At 37.1% G+C, this 17742-nt stretch overlaps 4 protein-coding genes across 5 annotated transcripts; 3 read left to right on the forward strand and 1 right to left on the reverse strand.

Moving 5' to 3' along the window:
- The first annotated feature begins 352 nt into the window (after positions 1–352).
- LOC7490857 (exocyst complex component EXO70A1) lies at positions 353–3039 on the forward strand. Its single transcript, XM_002310909.4, has one exon. The coding sequence runs from the start codon at positions 607–609 to the stop codon at positions 2629–2631; it is 2025 nt and encodes a 674-aa protein (XP_002310945.4). The 5' UTR covers positions 353–606; the 3' UTR covers positions 2632–3039.
- Positions 3040–6534: 3495 nt separating this feature from the next.
- LOC112328377 (ATP synthase subunit epsilon, mitochondrial) lies at positions 6535–8213 on the forward strand. The gene is made up of 2 exons (XM_024606519.2): positions 6535–6796; positions 8003–8213. Exons 1-2 carry the CDS (start codon positions 6613–6615, stop codon positions 8029–8031), a joined length of 213 nt encoding a protein of 70 aa, XP_024462287.1. The 5' UTR covers positions 6535–6612; the 3' UTR covers positions 8032–8213.
- Positions 8214–8646: 433 nt separating this feature from the next.
- LOC18101272 (cysteine-rich receptor-like protein kinase 34) lies at positions 8647–10570 on the reverse strand. The gene is made up of 4 exons (XM_052454807.1): positions 10163–10570; positions 9833–10076; positions 9172–9328; positions 8647–9070 (listed from the first exon to the last, which is right to left on the reverse strand). Exons 1-4 carry the CDS (start codon positions 10194–10196, stop codon positions 9023–9025), a joined length of 483 nt encoding a protein of 160 aa, XP_052310767.1. The 5' UTR covers positions 10197–10570; the 3' UTR covers positions 8647–9022.
- A 499-nt stretch (positions 10571–11069) lies between these two features.
- Positions 11070–17500, forward strand: LOC7490859 (exocyst complex component EXO84B). 2 transcript variants are annotated; one of them, XR_002983101.2, is made up of 9 exons: positions 11070–11426; positions 11536–11633; positions 12117–13173; positions 13614–14129; positions 14826–15014; positions 15100–15236; positions 16390–16559; positions 16958–17114; positions 17187–17500. XR_002983101.2 is itself a non-coding variant. In XM_002310911.4 (8 exons), the coding sequence occupies exons 1-7, from the start codon at positions 11280–11282 to the stop codon at positions 16550–16552; spliced, it is 2307 nt and encodes a 768-aa protein (XP_002310947.4). In that variant the 5' UTR covers positions 11070–11279; the 3' UTR covers positions 16553–16559; positions 16958–17500. The 2 variants fall into 2 exon arrangements, 1 of the variants encoding a protein (XP_002310947.4); XM_002310911.4 differs by having other exon boundaries at positions 16958–17500.
- The last annotated feature ends 242 nt before the right edge of the window (positions 17501–17742 follow it).

Raw genomic sequence — 17742 nt, forward strand, 5'->3', positions numbered from 1 at the left:
AATCCCTTCAATCTTCAGCAAGAAATCATCAGCTAGCAGTAGAATTCATGGCCTGTCATTTGCAGTACCATCATCATCATCATCATCATCATCAACGAAGGAAAAGGAAAAGAGGGTTCATGGAGGATTTCCTTGTTTGCATATCTTGATGTCATCAATGAAGATTCTGAACAGGTAAGTTTTTGTTTTCTTTTGATTCACGATTGTTTGTTTAGTTGTTGATAGAAAGTAGAAACTTCAGTTACTGTAATTGTCATGTTGGTATTTTAAGGTTGATGAACAAAAGTGAACCTTCAGATGCTGTTTTTAAAGTCCCAGGTGGGGTTATTTTTCTGTTTTGATTTTGGAAGTCTATACCTGGTTGTTGAGGTTTTTGAGAGATGTTTGTTTTGTAAGTGAGGTTTGGTTTGAATATGGGCTGTCTTGTGTTTTTTTTTTTTACCTGATTTGGTGAGTTTGGTAAAGAAAAAGTAAATCGAGTGACAGAGAAGAAACCAAGAAATAATCTTTTTGGATTTTTATTGAATCCTAAGAGTGCAATGTAGTGCTTAAACATCAAATGAATAGCAGTTGAGTCATTTCTCAGGGCAAGGACTTGATTTGGCAATGGCTCCAGTGGATGGCATTGACAATCTTTCAGCTGCTAGGATAGTCTTGAAGACGAGCTTAGAGAATTCACGAGCTCTTGCCTCTGCTCTAGACAATACTGGCCAAAAATTGGAGGGGATAAAACAAAGATTGCCAACTTTGGGAGCCGCTGTTAGACATGCCCCCAGGCAAAAGTGCACATTTGTTGCAATTAGAGAGCATATTGATTGTGCCATCGGTCCTGCTGCAGCAGTGCTAAAGGTGTATGATACCATTCAAGAGCTCCAGAAGTCACTATTATCGCACCCGTGTTCTGATCTTTCCACTTACTTGCTGATGGTGAAACAGCTTGAGGAATCATTGAAATTTCTGACTGACAACTGTAGGCTAGCAATTCAGTGGCTGGAGGCTGTTCTTGAGTTTCTGGAAAATGCAGTTCCTGATGATCTGTATATCATGAAGGTCAAGAAGTCATTGAGCATTCTGCAAGAGTTGCAAGCTACCGAGAAACGTGCTCGGCTCAGTGGGGGTGTTCTCTGTGCTGCATTTGACAAACTCGAAATTGAATTCAGGCGGCTTCTTACTGAAAACTGCATCCATGTTGTTTGGGATTTTGTCTCATCTTCCATTGGAGATCAAGCCTCCACTGCTCCATCTCCTCTGCCAGTGGCTGTTGTGCAGAAGCTTCAGGCTATTATTGGCAAACTAAATGCAGATAACAGGCTTGAGAAGTTTATGTCAACCTATGCTGAAATCCGGAGTTTGAATACCAGGAGAAGTTTTCAAGCTCTTGACTTGAATTACCTTGACCTGTCGATCAGCGAATTCGATGACGTACAAGATGTAGAGTGTTACATAGATCAATGGTGCAAGCATTTCCAGTTGGCTATAAAGCACGTTTTTGAAATTGAATACAAGCTTTGCAGTGATGTTTTTGAGAAGAATGGACCAGATGTTTGGATGGACTGCTTTGCAAAAATCGCTATACAATCAGGAATTCTTTCTTTCCTCCACTTTGGAAAGAAAATTACAGTGTGTAAGAATGATCCAATCAAGATCTTGAAGCTATTGGACATTTTTGCGATGTTGGAAAATCTGAGAGTGGATTTCAACAGACTTTTTGGAGGGCCAGCATGCATTGAAATCCAGACTCTGACTAGGGATCTCATCAAGGGAGTTGTTAATGGTGCTTGTGAAGTTTTCTGGGAACTTCCGATCCAAGTGGAGCTGCAAAGGCGAAGTTCTCCTTCTTTAAATGGTAGTGTTCCAAGGCTAGTAAACTTTGTAACGGATTACTGTAATCGTCTACTAGGGGATGATTATAAGCCATTACTCACGCGGGTTCTGACAATTCAACAGAGTTGGAAACAAGTCAAGTACCAAGAAGAGCTTATCACCAGCCAGATTTATTGCATAATAAAGCAGATTGGTCTAAACTTGGATGCATGGTCAAAAGCCCACTATGATTTCACGTTGTCCTACCTTTTCATGATGAACAACCATTGTCACCTTTGCAGTTTGAAAGGCACAAAGCTTGGAGATTTGATGGGAGAATGTTGGTTGAAAGCTCATGAACAGTATAGGGACTATTACATGACTCTTTTCCTGAGAGAAAGTTGGGGGAAAATATTTAATCTTCTTAGCCAAGAGGGTCGAGTTTTATCTTCTCCTACCGGGGGATTCGTGGGGGATTCGGTCAAGAAGAGACTAAAGTCATTCAATGAGGAGTTTGATCACATGTACCAGAAGCAATCCAATTGGGTTGTTCCAAATGAAGACTTGAGGTTGAAGATGTGTAAACTTGTAGTCCAGGCTTTTGTACCTGCTCACAGGAGTTACTTGCAGAACTATGGGTTTCAGGCCGAAACTGATGCTAGTCCCGGCAGACATGTGAAATATACTACGCAAGGTTTGGAAACCATGCTCAGCTCTCTCTTTCAGCCAAAGCTAAGCAAGTCTGGCAGCACCAAACAAAACCGCTTGATTGGTAAAATAAAAGATATTGTGACAGATAACTTTCGCTTGACACTTTTGGCTGCATAATTCTTTCTACATGAAAGGAGTCTGGAATATTTTCCTGTTAAATTAACGTCTCTTTTTTAATTCAAAAATGGCATGTTTTTTGCTCGTAAGAGTTCGGATGCAATTTTCATGGATTTACTAATTTCTCTTCCACTCATCTGAGACTCTTTTAGAAATTCTGCAATTCAATATGTTTTCGTGCTAGAGCTCGAAAATCTGCAACCGATATGTTTTCATGTTATAGTTAGCTCCTGTCTTGTAAGTTGTAAATCACAAGGACCTCTGGTAAGTTGGATTTGAAGTGAAGCTTGCTTGGCTTGGCTTGGCTTTCATTGTGTTGTTACTTAGCATGGTGAGTTAGCCATTAGGTGAGAAATTTATTCGTGAGTGGTGCTGATCAAATGGCTGCTAACCACTACGAAAACACAAATCATGCGCCATCACCGTGTTCTATTAACGTAGACAGAAAGACAAATCTCTGCAATTAATGTGGATTATGAATTAATATGTGTTTATTAGGACAACATTGAGTGCTTCAATGTTATCTGGAATCTATAAACTATGACTTGTAGAACCTTATAAATGTGATCAACTAGCAAATGATGTTCTTAACCTTTTGGATCAGCTGGCTGTCCTTGAGTTCTTTTGTCTTAGAGTGGAATGCTTCACTCCGAAACTAAGAAAATGTTACTTTTCTTCACCTTCTATCCTCTCAATGTCATCCAGCCTGTGAAATGAACAAAAAGAAGACAGATTTTATTTGACCCTTTTATCAGGAGCACATCGTTTCACTTCTCTATGCCAAATATCCCAGTCTTCCATGTGATTATTAAATTTATTTTAGATAAGTTAGATTTTATCTTGAATTATTTTTAAATATTAATCATACTAAATTTGAATGGATTGATCTACAATTTAATTCATCTGGATGAAATATAGCAGATTAATAATAAGAAGATTTTATTTCGAGGTTGGTGGCTGACAACAATAATCCATGGATGAAGGATTCCAGGTTAATATTTCGAGGTTGGTGGCTGACAACAATAATCCATGGATGAAGGATTCCAGGTTAATATTTCGAGGTTGGTGGCTGACAACAATAAAGGATGATAGGAAAAACATGTCCTTTTTCTATTTATTACTACACTAAAAAATCATTTCAACACTCTATCTACCAGGCCCTCGTTGAGATTGCAGCACAAACAGAAGCAGGTAAAATTCAATTTTTTTTTATTTAATTTTTTTTAAGATTTGTTATATTAAAGATGAATTTTAAAAAATAAAAAATATTATTTTAATATATTTATAAAAAAAATATTTTAAAAAACAATGTACTCTCAATACACTTGTTAACTAAGCTTCAATTGACAGGTTGTACTAAGCTTCACTCAGTATCTTCAAATAGATGATTTTCTAGATAATTTTTTTAAAAATATTGTTTTAGATCGACCGTCAACTCAGGTATTATCTCGTATGGGGTTTTACAACAATTCCTAGTACCTTGATATTTTCACCCTATAAAGTATAAATTTTAGTGCTTAGTGTTCCAATCTACGTCCTGTTCTATGTTACAGCAACTGATGATGATGATGATGAACTTGGTCTCTTCACTCAGCTTGCTTTTGGGATTTTTGCAACAGTTCTTTTCTGCAGAGCTAAGTTCTTCACCTTTGTGGTTTTTACTGTGTTCTACTGTGAATGTAAGCAGAGCGAGGAGGGGAGAGTAGATACGGAGTTGGGAGTTTGGTATGGTTTAGTTCCTCGTGATCTTCAAGTTGGATTCTAATTTTCTTTTAGGTTTTGGGAAGGGGTTACTCTTTTGTTGACTGTTGTATTGTGTGCGTGAGTGTAAAACGTTGGCAAATTTTAGTATGGATTCAATACCCACTCCAAACCTTTTCATTTCAAATTCAAAATACAATCTTCCATGAATGCAAGAAAAAAACCATTCTCAGGCTCTCTGCACCGGAAGAGTCAAGTACAGGATTTTTTTTCACCTTTAAAACCTTTGTGTCCTCTGGCTTATCAAGGCTGCCTTGAATGGTGCACTGAGGAGTCCTCATTCCAGATTGTTCTAGCTAATCCAAACCCAATTCACCTCGAAAAAAGATCATTAATTACAGTATAAATATTCACACACACACACAAAAAAAAAAAAGAACATATGTTCGATACATAAAGATTCTAACTTTTTGCAAATTGAAGAATCAATGAATTGAACTGAATTACCTGAACATGAAGACTAGACCTTTTATCAACAGAAAACTGTCTATAAGAATCACTCAGGCACAAAACAGGGGTCCCATCATCATCAACAGCATACCTAACACCAACACTCAATGGCCAACCATCAGGGGTCGGAGTAGAAAGAGTGCCAACTGAAGATAACTCCATGATGGTTCTTGAAACTTCAGCAGGAAAGGGCTTATCATTTGAGGACCCAACAACATGAGTAGCTGGCTCAGCTGATACAGTTGAAAGAGAACATTTCAAGGAGAATTAGGAAACTGGGTCTTGCTGCTTTGAAGTTGTGAATTGGTGGGGCTTTGTTGGTTTTGGGAGAAAGAGGAAAGGGAGAGGTAAGAGGGTGGTGAGAGATTGGTTTTGGAGATGCATTTGTGGCTTGTAAGAGAAAGGGCAACTTGGGTTTAGGAATTCAAGAATTTATTTTTAGCACATAGTCTTGATGGTCAAACAATGGACAGATAGAAGTCAGAGTCTTTTTGAGAGACCAGAACAGAAGACAGGTACTGATGTTGATAATGAGTCTGGTAAGAGAGGATGGGAAGGGAAGATTTTCTTACACTCACCACCCCGATATTCGCACCATTGCAAAATCCCCTTGTTATCTTTTATTGAATTACATTCTAATCATTCTCCCTCAATAAAATGAAGTAATTGGCACAATTTCAGCAAAATCATCACTAAATTACTAAAACGCAGTAACGAGAGAGATGGTCTGGGAGTGAGGCTTGGCATTCTGTACGTGTACTGCATCTAAATGGCGCAATACTGGAGGCTACACATAAACTGAGGAGGCCAAATTCAAGATTCACAGAACTAGAGGAACATTACAGAAACTACACTTTCTTTCTTCTTCCCTATTTGCTCATTGGCATGGATATTCTTAAAGTTGTTCTACTCGAGGGCTCAAGATTCGATCAGCTGCTCTAATCAACCAATGAAAGGAAATGAAACACAGAGATGGAGATTTTTTCAGGGATATTCTATAGGTGCAGCACAATCTCTAACCATCAAAACCTCATCACATAACTTCTGAGGAACTTGCTGTAATTCCTTCCCTTCTTGCCATGCTTGCCCCACTAACACCCCAGGTCCAACATGGCGAACATATATGACAACCTGATCGCTGAAAGGATATGGATGTTTTCCTGCAAAAGTGAAGAAACTCCTTCAGATTGGTCCAACATCATGCAGCAGAAGGAGGGAGTGTTAAATAGCACTAACATATTATATCATCAAATGGTGCTATAAATAGTTCTGTCTTAAATCAGGTAAGATTAATATGGTCGCTTCCATTAACACAAATTAGATTGTTCAAGATTCTGAAGGAGGAGAGTAACGTTATTTTATAGATATTTATCAAGTATTGTGTCCGGGAATTAATCAGAGATAAACAACTTTATTTATGCGGCTAACTACGTGTTTTTAAAATAATTATTTTTTTATTTTTTTATTGTTTTTATGTGTTAATATTAAAAATAAATTTTTAAAAATAAAAAGAAATATTATCTTAATACTGAAAAACATTTAAAAAATCAACTGCAACGGTTATCAAGCACTACCAAAGAGAAAAATATCATCTTGCTCACAGAGAGGCACATCGTGGGTAGTAATTTGTTTGGGCTAAAAACTTTAGTGGGCCAATAATGAGCCCATGAGAATCTACTAGGTCAGCACAAAACACAGGAGGCGAATGATGGTGTCCTTTCTCTAGATAGAGAATCAGAGAGACAAGAAGAAGAGAGGAGAGTAATTCCGATGGCGTCGAATGCAGCAGCGCCGTTTTGGAGGGCCGCCGGCATGACCTACATAACATATTCCAACATCTGTGCTAATCTTGTCAGAAACTGTCTCAAAGAACCATACAAGACTGAAGCTCTTTCGAGGGAAAAGGTTCATTTTGCTGTTACCAAGTTTGTCGATGGAAATCCTCAGAAACCCAGTAAGACTCCACCCTTCCCTTTCTTTCTCATCCTCTCCTCGTACAAATCTGTCGCTTTAAGATCTGGGGTTTTTGGTTTCTGGGTCATTGCTGTTTCTTTCTCCTGATTTTATTGAATCTGAATTGATTTTGTTCAATTTTGCGATCATTGTTAATCGAATCTCCCTCTGATTGATGGATAGGAAATTTATAGGCTGAATGGATTGTTGTTGTCTGTACAAATCAAGTCAGAATTAGAATTTGGGGTAAAGTTGAGAGCCTTATTTAAAAAAAAATATATATGAGGATTCTTTAGTACGTGATCGATGTGGACCTTTGGAGTAATGTCCGCTGAGGTTTCTGATTCGATAAGGTGTGTTCTGATATGTCACAAGTGTTGTAAGATTGAAGGGCTGTGGGTTTGGTCAAAGTCCGATCGATGCTCTCTATGTTTGAGTATTAAAAGGTCTGTTTGGAAACGCCCCCTCGAGTTTTGAATTTTTTTTTTTTGTTAAAAATTGTTTTTATATATATTTTTAGATTGCGATGGAGTTATATTAAAAATAATTTTTTAAAAATAAAAAATATTATTTTAATATATTGTTAAACGAAAAGCATTTAAACCATAAAAACATAACCCAAGTAGTCTAATGATCTCGATTGCAGGGAATGTGGTGTTTTTTTCATTTATTAAGGAATCGTTAGAACCGTGGCTTGCTTTGGTTTGATAGAATACCTTCACCCATGCCTTAGAAAAAAGTGATTGTTCTCTCTGTTATGATGTGAATAAATAAGCTAGCTGTTCCAAAGGGCTTTGTTCAGTGCAGTCGTTTCCGTCTTGGTAATTTTAACTAGAAAAGGATCGAAGGTTATGGTAGAATTGTTAGAGTGCTTATGAATTGGATGGAGATTGGAGACTGAAAACTGATTGATGATTGTAGAAATTCTCTACCATGTCTTTGACTTACTCGGGCCAGGCCACCTCCATGGAATAAATCATTTCAGCTATTGTTAATTGCATTTCCTCCTCTTTGACTTATTTGTGCCTTCTCTATGGAATGGATCATTTCAGCTGTTGTGGTCTTCTGGCTTTTTTGGCCCCTCCATGTGTCTATTCTTCTGCACATTACCTTGCATTCTTAGCCTACTTTTTATCATTACCTTTTAGCGAAATCAGCTCTCAACTGTGCATATTCTGATAAAATGATTTTGTTTCTTTGTCAACAGTTGTTCGTTCGGATTCTGGGACTGAATGAGTTGAGGAGCTCGATCCTTTAAATGCCTAATGGAGGATCTTTTGTGATGGACTTTCTTCTATTTGTCTATTTGGTAGATTGAAATTCATTATGCCTGTAAGGCATAATTTCAGACAAGACTATGGATTTGGCCTGGTTTCTGAAATTGTAATAAATGCAACCAGTATTATCCACTCTTTCAACTATACTTCTTCATTTACCTTTCTTTGAGAAATCTTTATGGAACAATCCTGTGTTTTGAAGTTGTAATGGACCAACTTTCCCACAGCAGTGCACAATTCCAACAACAGCTTGCCACAATAATTCCTGTTTAGCATTCAATTCCACCATCAGGAGAAAACTTTGCCACTCATGTCAGGTGGGCAGTGGGATAATGCATTTTTATCTTTTTGTTTCTTAACCCCCCTTCTAGATTTGGATATGTTTTTGGTGTCTGTTGGCTTTTTTATTCAGAAGAGAACTAGGAATCATGAGTGGAGGATGCCCTTCTTCTTATTTATCCTTGTTCAATTGACTAATTGGAGAGAAATATAGACTTCATAGTCACAACCATAACTTGAAGAAGCCTAATTTATAATTCATTTCTACATCTACAAAAGGAACTAGACCGTATAATTTGCTGACCATTGCATCATTGCACCTAAACATATACATCATTGGCATGTTATCAACACAACAAAAGCCTCACATTGTTCTTCATGATCAAAACTCAATGGAGCAAGAGGAGCATCCAATATTACCGAGGTGAGAAACTAGAAATTGTCATATCATTGACAGAACCATAGGAACCAGCTGAAACTAGTGTTTGATTCTTTCTTCCAACGGAAAATGCAGGCTGTTTTGGATTGGGAGTGTCATGGTATCACTTGCTAGCATGACTGACAACTATAGTGGACATGGTTGGTCTGTTAATTGGATCCTCTTGAACACATAATAAAGCAATGTGTATACAATTTAGAAATTCACTAACCACACATGTTTTTTCCAAGATTTAATCCATAATCTCCATTGCTTTGCCTTCATGCCATAAATTCCATGCCTGCGATATGAAAATTTCAAATATGGATCGGGTCATAAGTGGAAATTGGCCCAGATGTAATTTTCTATATAAAAAAAAATCGAGAACTATAAAATGTTTACGTGCATGAGTAGGCTCTGACGACCATCATCGGAAAGATAGAACCCACCATTCCTCCCTTTTCCAGCAATAATCTCTAACAAAAGAACTCCAAAACCAAAAACATAAGATTTTACCAAGAAGATACCTTGCATTGCATATTCTGGCGCCATGTATCCACTGTTTCAAACGAAAAAATATTAGTCTTAATCATGGTTATAAAACCCTCTCTAGTCTTGCTAGTCAATTTGTTTGGTTTTTTTTTAATTGAAACGAGATTATTTTTAAATCTCTTTTTTTAAAAAAAATTATACATTTTATTTCAAGTTTTTTTTTAAAAAAAACTATAGCTTATGTTAATATACTAATCCGACATTAACTTTTGATTCAAGTCTTGAGCCGGGTTAACATCTGAATTAAATCTTATAACTATGATATGGGTATTTTGAAAAAAATGAAAGATACTGCAACATGGTGCTTATTTTGGTTAAAATATTTTAGAGAAAAAAAGTTTTTCTAATTTTTCTGTGTTTGTTTTTGATAAAATGTTTTACAGTTTTTTGATAAAGGTAAAAAGCCCCCATGTCCTGGAAAAGGCCTCAGAGGGAAGAAAAATCAAGACATACACAACAGTTAAACTTCCTCGAAACCCAACCAAAAAGAAAGAAAGTAGAGTGGACATACTGTGTACCAGCGACTCCATTTGTATTGGCTTGCTTCTGATCTCCTCCAAAAATTCTTGCCATTCCGAAATCAGAAACTCTTGGATTCATCTGATGATCCAACAAAATATTGCTGGCTCTGATCATGTCTCTGTGAATTATTCTTAGTCGACTGTCCTCGTGTTGATAGACAAGGCCTCTAGCTATTCCATTGATGATAATGCTAACCCGCAGTTTCCAATCTAATTCTGCACTCATTTCCGTGCCTAAAAGCAAAGATATTCACATTCAAGCTTTATATCCAATAAAAAGAAGCTCAAAGCATATGAAAAATAAGCTGTAAGGACAATACCAAGGAGGTGAAGGGCAAGACTGCCATTGGGCATGTATTCATACACCAGTAGCTTTTCGTTTTCTTCAATGCAACAACCCAATAGTCTCGCAAGATTTCTATGCTGCAGCTTGGCAATTACGATGACTAATTCATTCTTGAATTCCTCTATACCTTGACTGGAAACTTTTGATAGCTACTTGCTTTCCATCTGGTAATTCACCCTGAAAATAAATTAACGTGAAATGTCAGCAGTTTAGATTTAGCCAAGTAAGAAGACAACTTGTTCGGAACTAGTGGGTTTGTTCTTGTTTTGCGAGAGGAGCTATTGGGGTGAAATGACCGAAACAAATGGCCACTTGTAAAAGAGGATGCAAGTTTTACTCAAAAAACAGTGCAAAGCCAAGAAAGCGGCGGGGGGAGATTACAGCATCCTCTCTCTCCTCATTTAAAAAAAAAAAAAACCTTAAGAACAAGAAAAACTAATTTTAATATCAAAATTAAATTTTTAATAATTAAAAAGAACAATCACTTGTAAATAAAAAGAATGAGGGTTAAAGTAATTTTTTTATGAAATTTAAAGTCACGATTTATTTTAAAGTAATTTAAATTTTTTAAAAATATATATATAATTAGATGTTAATTAATCTACATTGTACCCAAAAAAAATTTTAAGAATCAAATTTAAAATTTTTTAAAAATTCATTTATAATTTAGAGTAATTTACGAGAGGATGAAAAATATTTGCACCTACAATGTTTTCATCACAAAGATTAGTTTCTGTTAATTAATTAATTAATAATTAATGATTAGCCAATTTACCACAGTGGTCAAAATCTCTTCTAACAAACAGCAGTCACAATCAAACCCAGTCTACTTTCTCTCTCTCTCTCTAAATTGTTTACAGTGACATAAAAGTTAAAAAAAAAAACAGCACGAAAGAACAGAGCCGTGTGTTGTTTGCCTGTTCTTCTAAAAAAAAACTTTCTCCCTCACTCCCTTCCTCCTCTCTCCTTCTTCTTCTACGGCACCGATCATTTTTAAATTCCAAATTTACCCTTAGATCTAATCCTTTGTTTCTCTTCACCGGCCGCGTCTACCCACCGTTACCGTATTTCTGATCTTATCTCAGCAAACAATGGCTTCAGCGAAGACGAGTAGTCGTTCGCGAGGGACGCCGGTGAAGGAGAACGGCACGAAGCTCGAGGAAGGACTCAACGTCTTCAAGTCTGATAGATTCAACGCCGATTCTTACGTTCAGTCCAAATGCTCTCTAAACGAGAAGGTTCGTTGACTACCAGTCCTTTTTTTCTCTCTCTATAGAAACGTTAGAGCAGACGACTTGTCGTTTTTAGGTCTGGAAGATGATTAATGCGTGTGTTGGTCATTAACAGGAAATAAAGCAGTTATGCTCGTATCTTTTGGATTTAAAGAGGGCTTCAGCTGACGAAATGCGGAAAAGTGTTTACGCTAATTATGCTGCGTTTATAAGGTAAATTAGCGCTTCACATTGCCGGAAAAATTGGTAGTTTTTGCGTTTTCTTGGAAGTTGGGATCGAATTTGTGGTTTAGGATCCAGTAATTTATAGCTAGCTTGATATTTTAACTTGCTGTAAATGTTAATCTGGAAGTTGAGGTTATTCAATTGCGATTTTACTTCTGGAAATGTGTGTGTGGAAATTTAGTTGACTTAAAATTTGCGGATTTTGCAGTTTGTAGGAAGTTGTGATTGAATTTGTGGTTTAGGATTCAGTAATTTATAGCTAGGTTGAGAAATTTAGTTGCTGTAATTGTTAATCTAGAAGTTGATATTATTGAATTGCAATTTTACAGCTGGAAATGTGTGGAAATTTGCGGATTTTGCAGTTTGTAGGAACTTGGGATTGGATTTGTGGTTTAATGTTGTGTTTTAATGTGATCAAGGATCTTTTAAGTATTTTATACTGGGAATGCTTTCGTGTTTGTGTGTTGACAGGACGTCGAAGGAGATATCAGATTTGGAAGGGGAGTTGTTGTCTATAAGAAATTTGTTATCTACTCAAGCAACTTTGATTCATGGTTTAGTAGAGGGAGTTAACATTGATTCTTTATCTTTGAAAGCATCTGAAGGGTCTTTGGTAAATGGGTTAGAGAATGTTGAAGATAGAGAGCCGACTGATTTGGAGAGATGGTTGGCTGAGTTCCCTGATATGCTTGATGTTTTGTTAGCTGAGAGGAGAGTGGATGAAGCTCTGGCGGTGATTGACGAGGGAGAACGTATAGCTGCTGAAATGAAAAAAACAGAATTGTCAAGTCCTGGTATACTTAGGTCTTTAGAGATAGCGATTACAGAGCGCGGGCAAAAGTTGGCTGATCAGCTTGCTGAAGCTGCTTGCCAACCTTCTACTCGCAGTAGTGAACTTCGTGCAGCCATATCAGCTCTTAAAAAGCTCGGGGATGGCCCTCGAGCTCATAGCTTGCTCCTCAATGCACACCTCCAAAGATATCAGTATAATATGCAAAGCCTCTGCCCGTCTAGCACATCATATGGAGGAGCTTATACGGCTGCACTGTCACAGATAGTGTTTTCTGCAATCGTTCAAGCTTCTAGTGATTCTTTGGCTATTTTCGGTAAGGAACGGGAGTATAGGTCTGAGCTTGTGATGTGGGCCACCAAGCAAACAGAGGCCTTTGCGGGTCTTGTTAAAAGACATGCAATAGCGTCATCAGCAGCTGCTGGAGGTTTAAGAGCCGCTGCAGAGTGTGTTCAAATAGCTTTAGGTCATTGCTCTTTGTTGGAAGCTCGTGGTTTGGCACTCTGTCCTGTGCTATTAAAACTCTTTAGGCCTAGTGTTGAACAAGCCTTAAATGCCAATCTAAAACGAATTGAAGAGAGCACTGCTGCTTTGGCTGCTGCTGATGATTGGGTACTTACTTATCCTCCAACCAGTACTCGGCAGTCTGGCAGGTCTTCTGTTACATCTCTTGGTAATGCAGCAGCATTTCAACATAAACTTACAAGTAGTGCCCATCGCTTCAATTTAATGGTCCAGGTAAACATTCTTTCCTTTTGATATCTGATAAACTGTGACATTATTATACATCTCCTTTCTCTCTATCCAAACATTAAATCATGGTCTGGTCCTGTCCACTTGCTCTTTTTAATTGCAACTTTGCATGTTGTTTAATCTCAGGTGATTTTTGACCTATGTACAGCCCTTGAATGGCACATGCACTAACTCAAATATTGTTTTCCCTCATCTGTCCTTGCTGCTGGATATATTATCGTGAATTCACTTTTGCAGCTGGTTTACGCACTTTCTGAAATGTCTTGAATGTTTTTGAATCATTAGTCTTCTATATGATAATCTGGGCAAATGTTGTTTGTTGTCATAGTTGCTTACTGGTCGATTTTTAATGGTTCTTCCTTGAACTTTTGGTAGTGGTTTAATTATTTCACTAACTTGCATTATTGTACAACTTGCACATGTAGGACTTCTTTGAGGATGTAGGACCACTCTTAAGCATGCAAATGGGAGGCCAAACACTGGAAGGTTTGTTCCAAGTATTTAACTCGTACGTGAACATGCTCATAAAAGCTTTACCAGGTTCGATGGAAGAAGAGGCAAACTTTGAAGGTTGTGGAAATAAAATTGTGCAAATGGCTGAGACTGAAGCTCAACAAATTGCATTACTGGCTAATGCTTCATTATTAGCAGATGAACTACTCCCACGTGCAGCCATGAAACTTGCACCTCCGAATCAGGCTAATTACAAGGATGATTCCCGTAGAAGACCTTTAGATAGGCAGAACCGTCATCCTGAGCAACGAGAATGGAGGAAGCGGCTTGCAGGTTCGGTTGATAGATTAAAAGATGCTTTCTGTCGACAACATGCACTGGATCTCATTTTTACAGAAGATGGTGATAGCTATCTTACTGCAGAAATGTATACAAACATGGTTGGAAGTGCAGATGAGGTAGATCGGTTTCCATCCCCAATATTCCAGGTATTATTTCTTAAATTAATAGATGCCTTTCATTTGATAGAGACATGTCGCTATTTTCTTATGTTAGTATTATATAGGGCTGGAAAAAGATGGTGAAGAATCCATTTTAGTTTTTTTAATTTCTGGAATACTATGATTTTATGTTTTTATTCTTGTGCTACTAGACATCGCACCTGATTTCGGACTAACAAGTCTATCATTTAGTTGATAGCTTCATTCCTCTATCTATTCAAACAAGTTTTCCTTTCATGTAAATAATGCTTGGCAATCACTTAAGTTGATTGCTGTTGGTCTTCATCTACCCAAATAAGGTTTTTAGTTATTCTCCTCCTACTTGATGTGGTTTAACTATTGAATTTTTTTTTAGGAAAATTGGGTGCTTAACAAGTAGTTGGAAGCAGGTTTTGTAAGTTGTAACTAGATTAAAAGAAATTGTAAGCCGGCTGAGTCATCAGTGATACTGGACTTGGCACATGGGAATGATGTAACTTAATCTTTTGATGGATGGGAAAGGCTTGTGAGCAGGAATTGTTTGTTGAGTCTGAGGAGGATTAACTATTTTAGTTTTGAATTCCAACATATCACATTAAACATGCTTGTTATTCACAAAATCTGTTCTTGTATTTAATATCTTTTTTTAGTTTTGGAACTTTCAGGCCAAGTTCTTACAGTGTATTGTTATATGCTTCAATTCAGGAACTTTTTGTAAAACTGAACCGTATGGCTAGTATAGCAGCAGAGATGTTTGTAGGAAGGGAAAGATTTGCAACATTACTATTGATGAGACTTACAGAAACAGTCATTTTATGGCTTTCAGAAGATCAAAATTTTTGGGATGATATCGAGGAAGGTCCAAGGCCTTTAGGTCCTCTTGGTATACAACAGGTATATAAATCTGACATCATTTCATATATAGTTATATGCATGTGAATTGGGTCATTAATATGCTTATTTACTTGTAAACATGCAGTTCTATTTGGACATGAAGTTTGTCATGTGCTTTGCTTCCCAAGGACGCTACTTATCACGAAATTTGCATCGCGTTGTCAATGAAATAATTGCAAAAGCTTTGGCAGTATTCTCTGCAACAGGGATGGATCCAGACAGGTAAACTAGTTTTTATTTTTGGTTTTTGGTTTTTGACCAGCAGCAGTTTCATTATATATTCTCAACATTACCTGAAAGTATATATAAACAAAACCAAAGCTAGGCCAAATTTCTGCAAAAACCTAGTTATTGAACCCTTTGAATTCCTAGAATTCATTTTAGTATTTAGTGTATGGATCCACATGTTATTGAAGGAACCAGTTTCTAATGTATGAGATTCATGTGAATTTATTTCAACTCTTAGTTGTTTTCTCAACACATGTAATTCAGCTCCTTTAATTGTGTTAATGCTTAGGAACAAGTTTTTTCTCAATATACTTGTTGTGTTTGGTAAACCTATATTGTCTTGAATGCATTTCCTTTTCCTTCTCTTTACTCCTTTCGTTTTGAATATTATTCACTACACCAAGTTTTGTTGACACAGCAGATGTCGATGAGATGGAAAACTAGTTTTATTGAAACTACTTAAACTCGTGATAATTACACTGCAGATGTTATTGGGAATTTTGAAGATTGGGATGTATTGATTTGTAGGGTTGGAGTATCACTTCACCCCCAAACCCTTAGCTGGCTATGTTGTTTTATTTTTGTTAGGGAGAAAGCTGGATATAATTATAACTTGGGAAGTAGTTTCGAATCTTCTATCACTACTATCTTCTTTCCAGACAACAATCCTTGTTTTTTTTCCTCACAAATGATTAGCAGAACAGTAAGATCATGGTGTTAGATACAACCTCCAATATCCTTGGCCAGAAGCCAGGAGGGTGTCATGGCCCATGAGTTGCTAAGTAATTGAATATCTAATTTTGATATTAGAAACAAATTCTTTGATGATGACAAAAAATCAGCTGTGAGAAGCATACTAATTGCAAGTTCATCATCATCATCATCATCATCAGATTGTCAGAAATAATATATCCACTGCCTATGCTGAAATGAAATTTGAAAATGTGAACAAAGTCCATTCTCTGGTGCAGTATTTATTTGCCATAAGCTCAATGTCTTTGGGTTCCATCTTGGGGTAAAAAATGTTCAAATCATTTGTTAGGTGCAGTAAAACAGCTACCATGTGTGGGGACTCATTTAGATGTTTAGTCATATTATATTAAAACATTTGGTTTTTCTGGAGCTGAGATTTCGTTTTTGATGTCAGGGAGCTGCCAGAAGATGATTGGTTTAATGACATTTGCCAAGAAGCAATGGAAAGATTAAGCGGAAAACCCAAAGCCATCGATGGGGATAATGAACTTGGTAGCCCAACAGCCTCTGTCTCAGCACAATCAATTTCATCAGTCAGATCTCATGGAAGTTCATAAGGCAAAGGTACAGCCCTTCTGTAAATTAGACAGTGAAGTTTCTGTAATGGATTAGCTGACCCCCATATTCTTTTTTCTGTTTCTTTCTGGAATCCTTGTTCTTCTTGTTTTCTCAGTCATTTCATTCTCTCCCAATTTCAGTGTTGGACCTTCATTTCCTATTATAGGTTGAGGTTTGTATGAAAGCTGGGAATTCTTTTCGTTGTCCAGTTTAGTAATGTATTTGAGTCTGTACATGTTTCTCTCTTGAATCTGCTTGTATTCACTCTTTTGAAAACCGGGGTGTAACCTGTAACTATGGAGTTGTTTTTTGGGATCATGCCTCAGATTTCTTTCTTCCTAGAAGCGTTAATGAATTCAATTTTTAACAAAACAAGTTAATGATACATTGTTTATTTCTTGAAGAGACGAGGTATTCAAATGGGTCCCAGAATGATGACCGGGAAGAGTTGAGCAAGTTCATCAGTATTCATTCAGGCATTGGACCCTGCAAAATGATTGCATGAAATATTGACCTGGACCGAATGAACAAGGAAACTGTCAATGTCAAACCTAGAGTAAGGTACCGTACGCCAATCTTCCCGAGCTCCTTTCCAATGTAGATTGTTTTCTTCATCAATAACACAACATGCAGTTGTTAGCAGCAACAATGCTAGAAGATTCGGCATTCCATAGAAGCCTGGGATCTCATAGACTCCACCCACTTCCAAAGCTGCCGAAAAGCTCGCAACGTCCTTCACATCCATGGTCATGTGCATTACCCTACCAAGATTCAGACCAGAAGTGAAGTGAAATTAGTGTATTAACAAAATATAGAAGGAAAGGGCAGATGCATATGGTAGTTTCATTGCTTTATCTTGTACTAGTATTGCTAGTCTAGCTGGCTGGTGAGTGGTTTAGGTCCGAATGATATTTAACCTGCTTTATATTGAGATGGTATTTTGAAAACCAACTCTTAAGGATAAAATAAAACATTGCACCTTGCAATCATGATAATTAAAACTGAACAAATGGAGCTTAACATCCCTCAGCATCCACAAGAACACCATCAAAGCATGAGTAATTCTTGTTATCCCAGAGTCTGCATGCACCTAGCCTGGATGGATAGTTAAGAAAACTATGAACCCATCGTTAAAAGAACCAAGTGATCAAAACAAAAGCCTGTGAAATCAGTGGAGCACTGTAAGAGT

Source organism: Populus trichocarpa, chromosome 8 (genome assembly GCF_000002775.5).
Source record: "Populus trichocarpa isolate Nisqually-1 chromosome 8, P.trichocarpa_v4.1, whole genome shotgun sequence".
Taxonomy (NCBI): Eukaryota; Viridiplantae; Streptophyta; class Magnoliopsida; order Malpighiales; family Salicaceae; genus Populus; species Populus trichocarpa.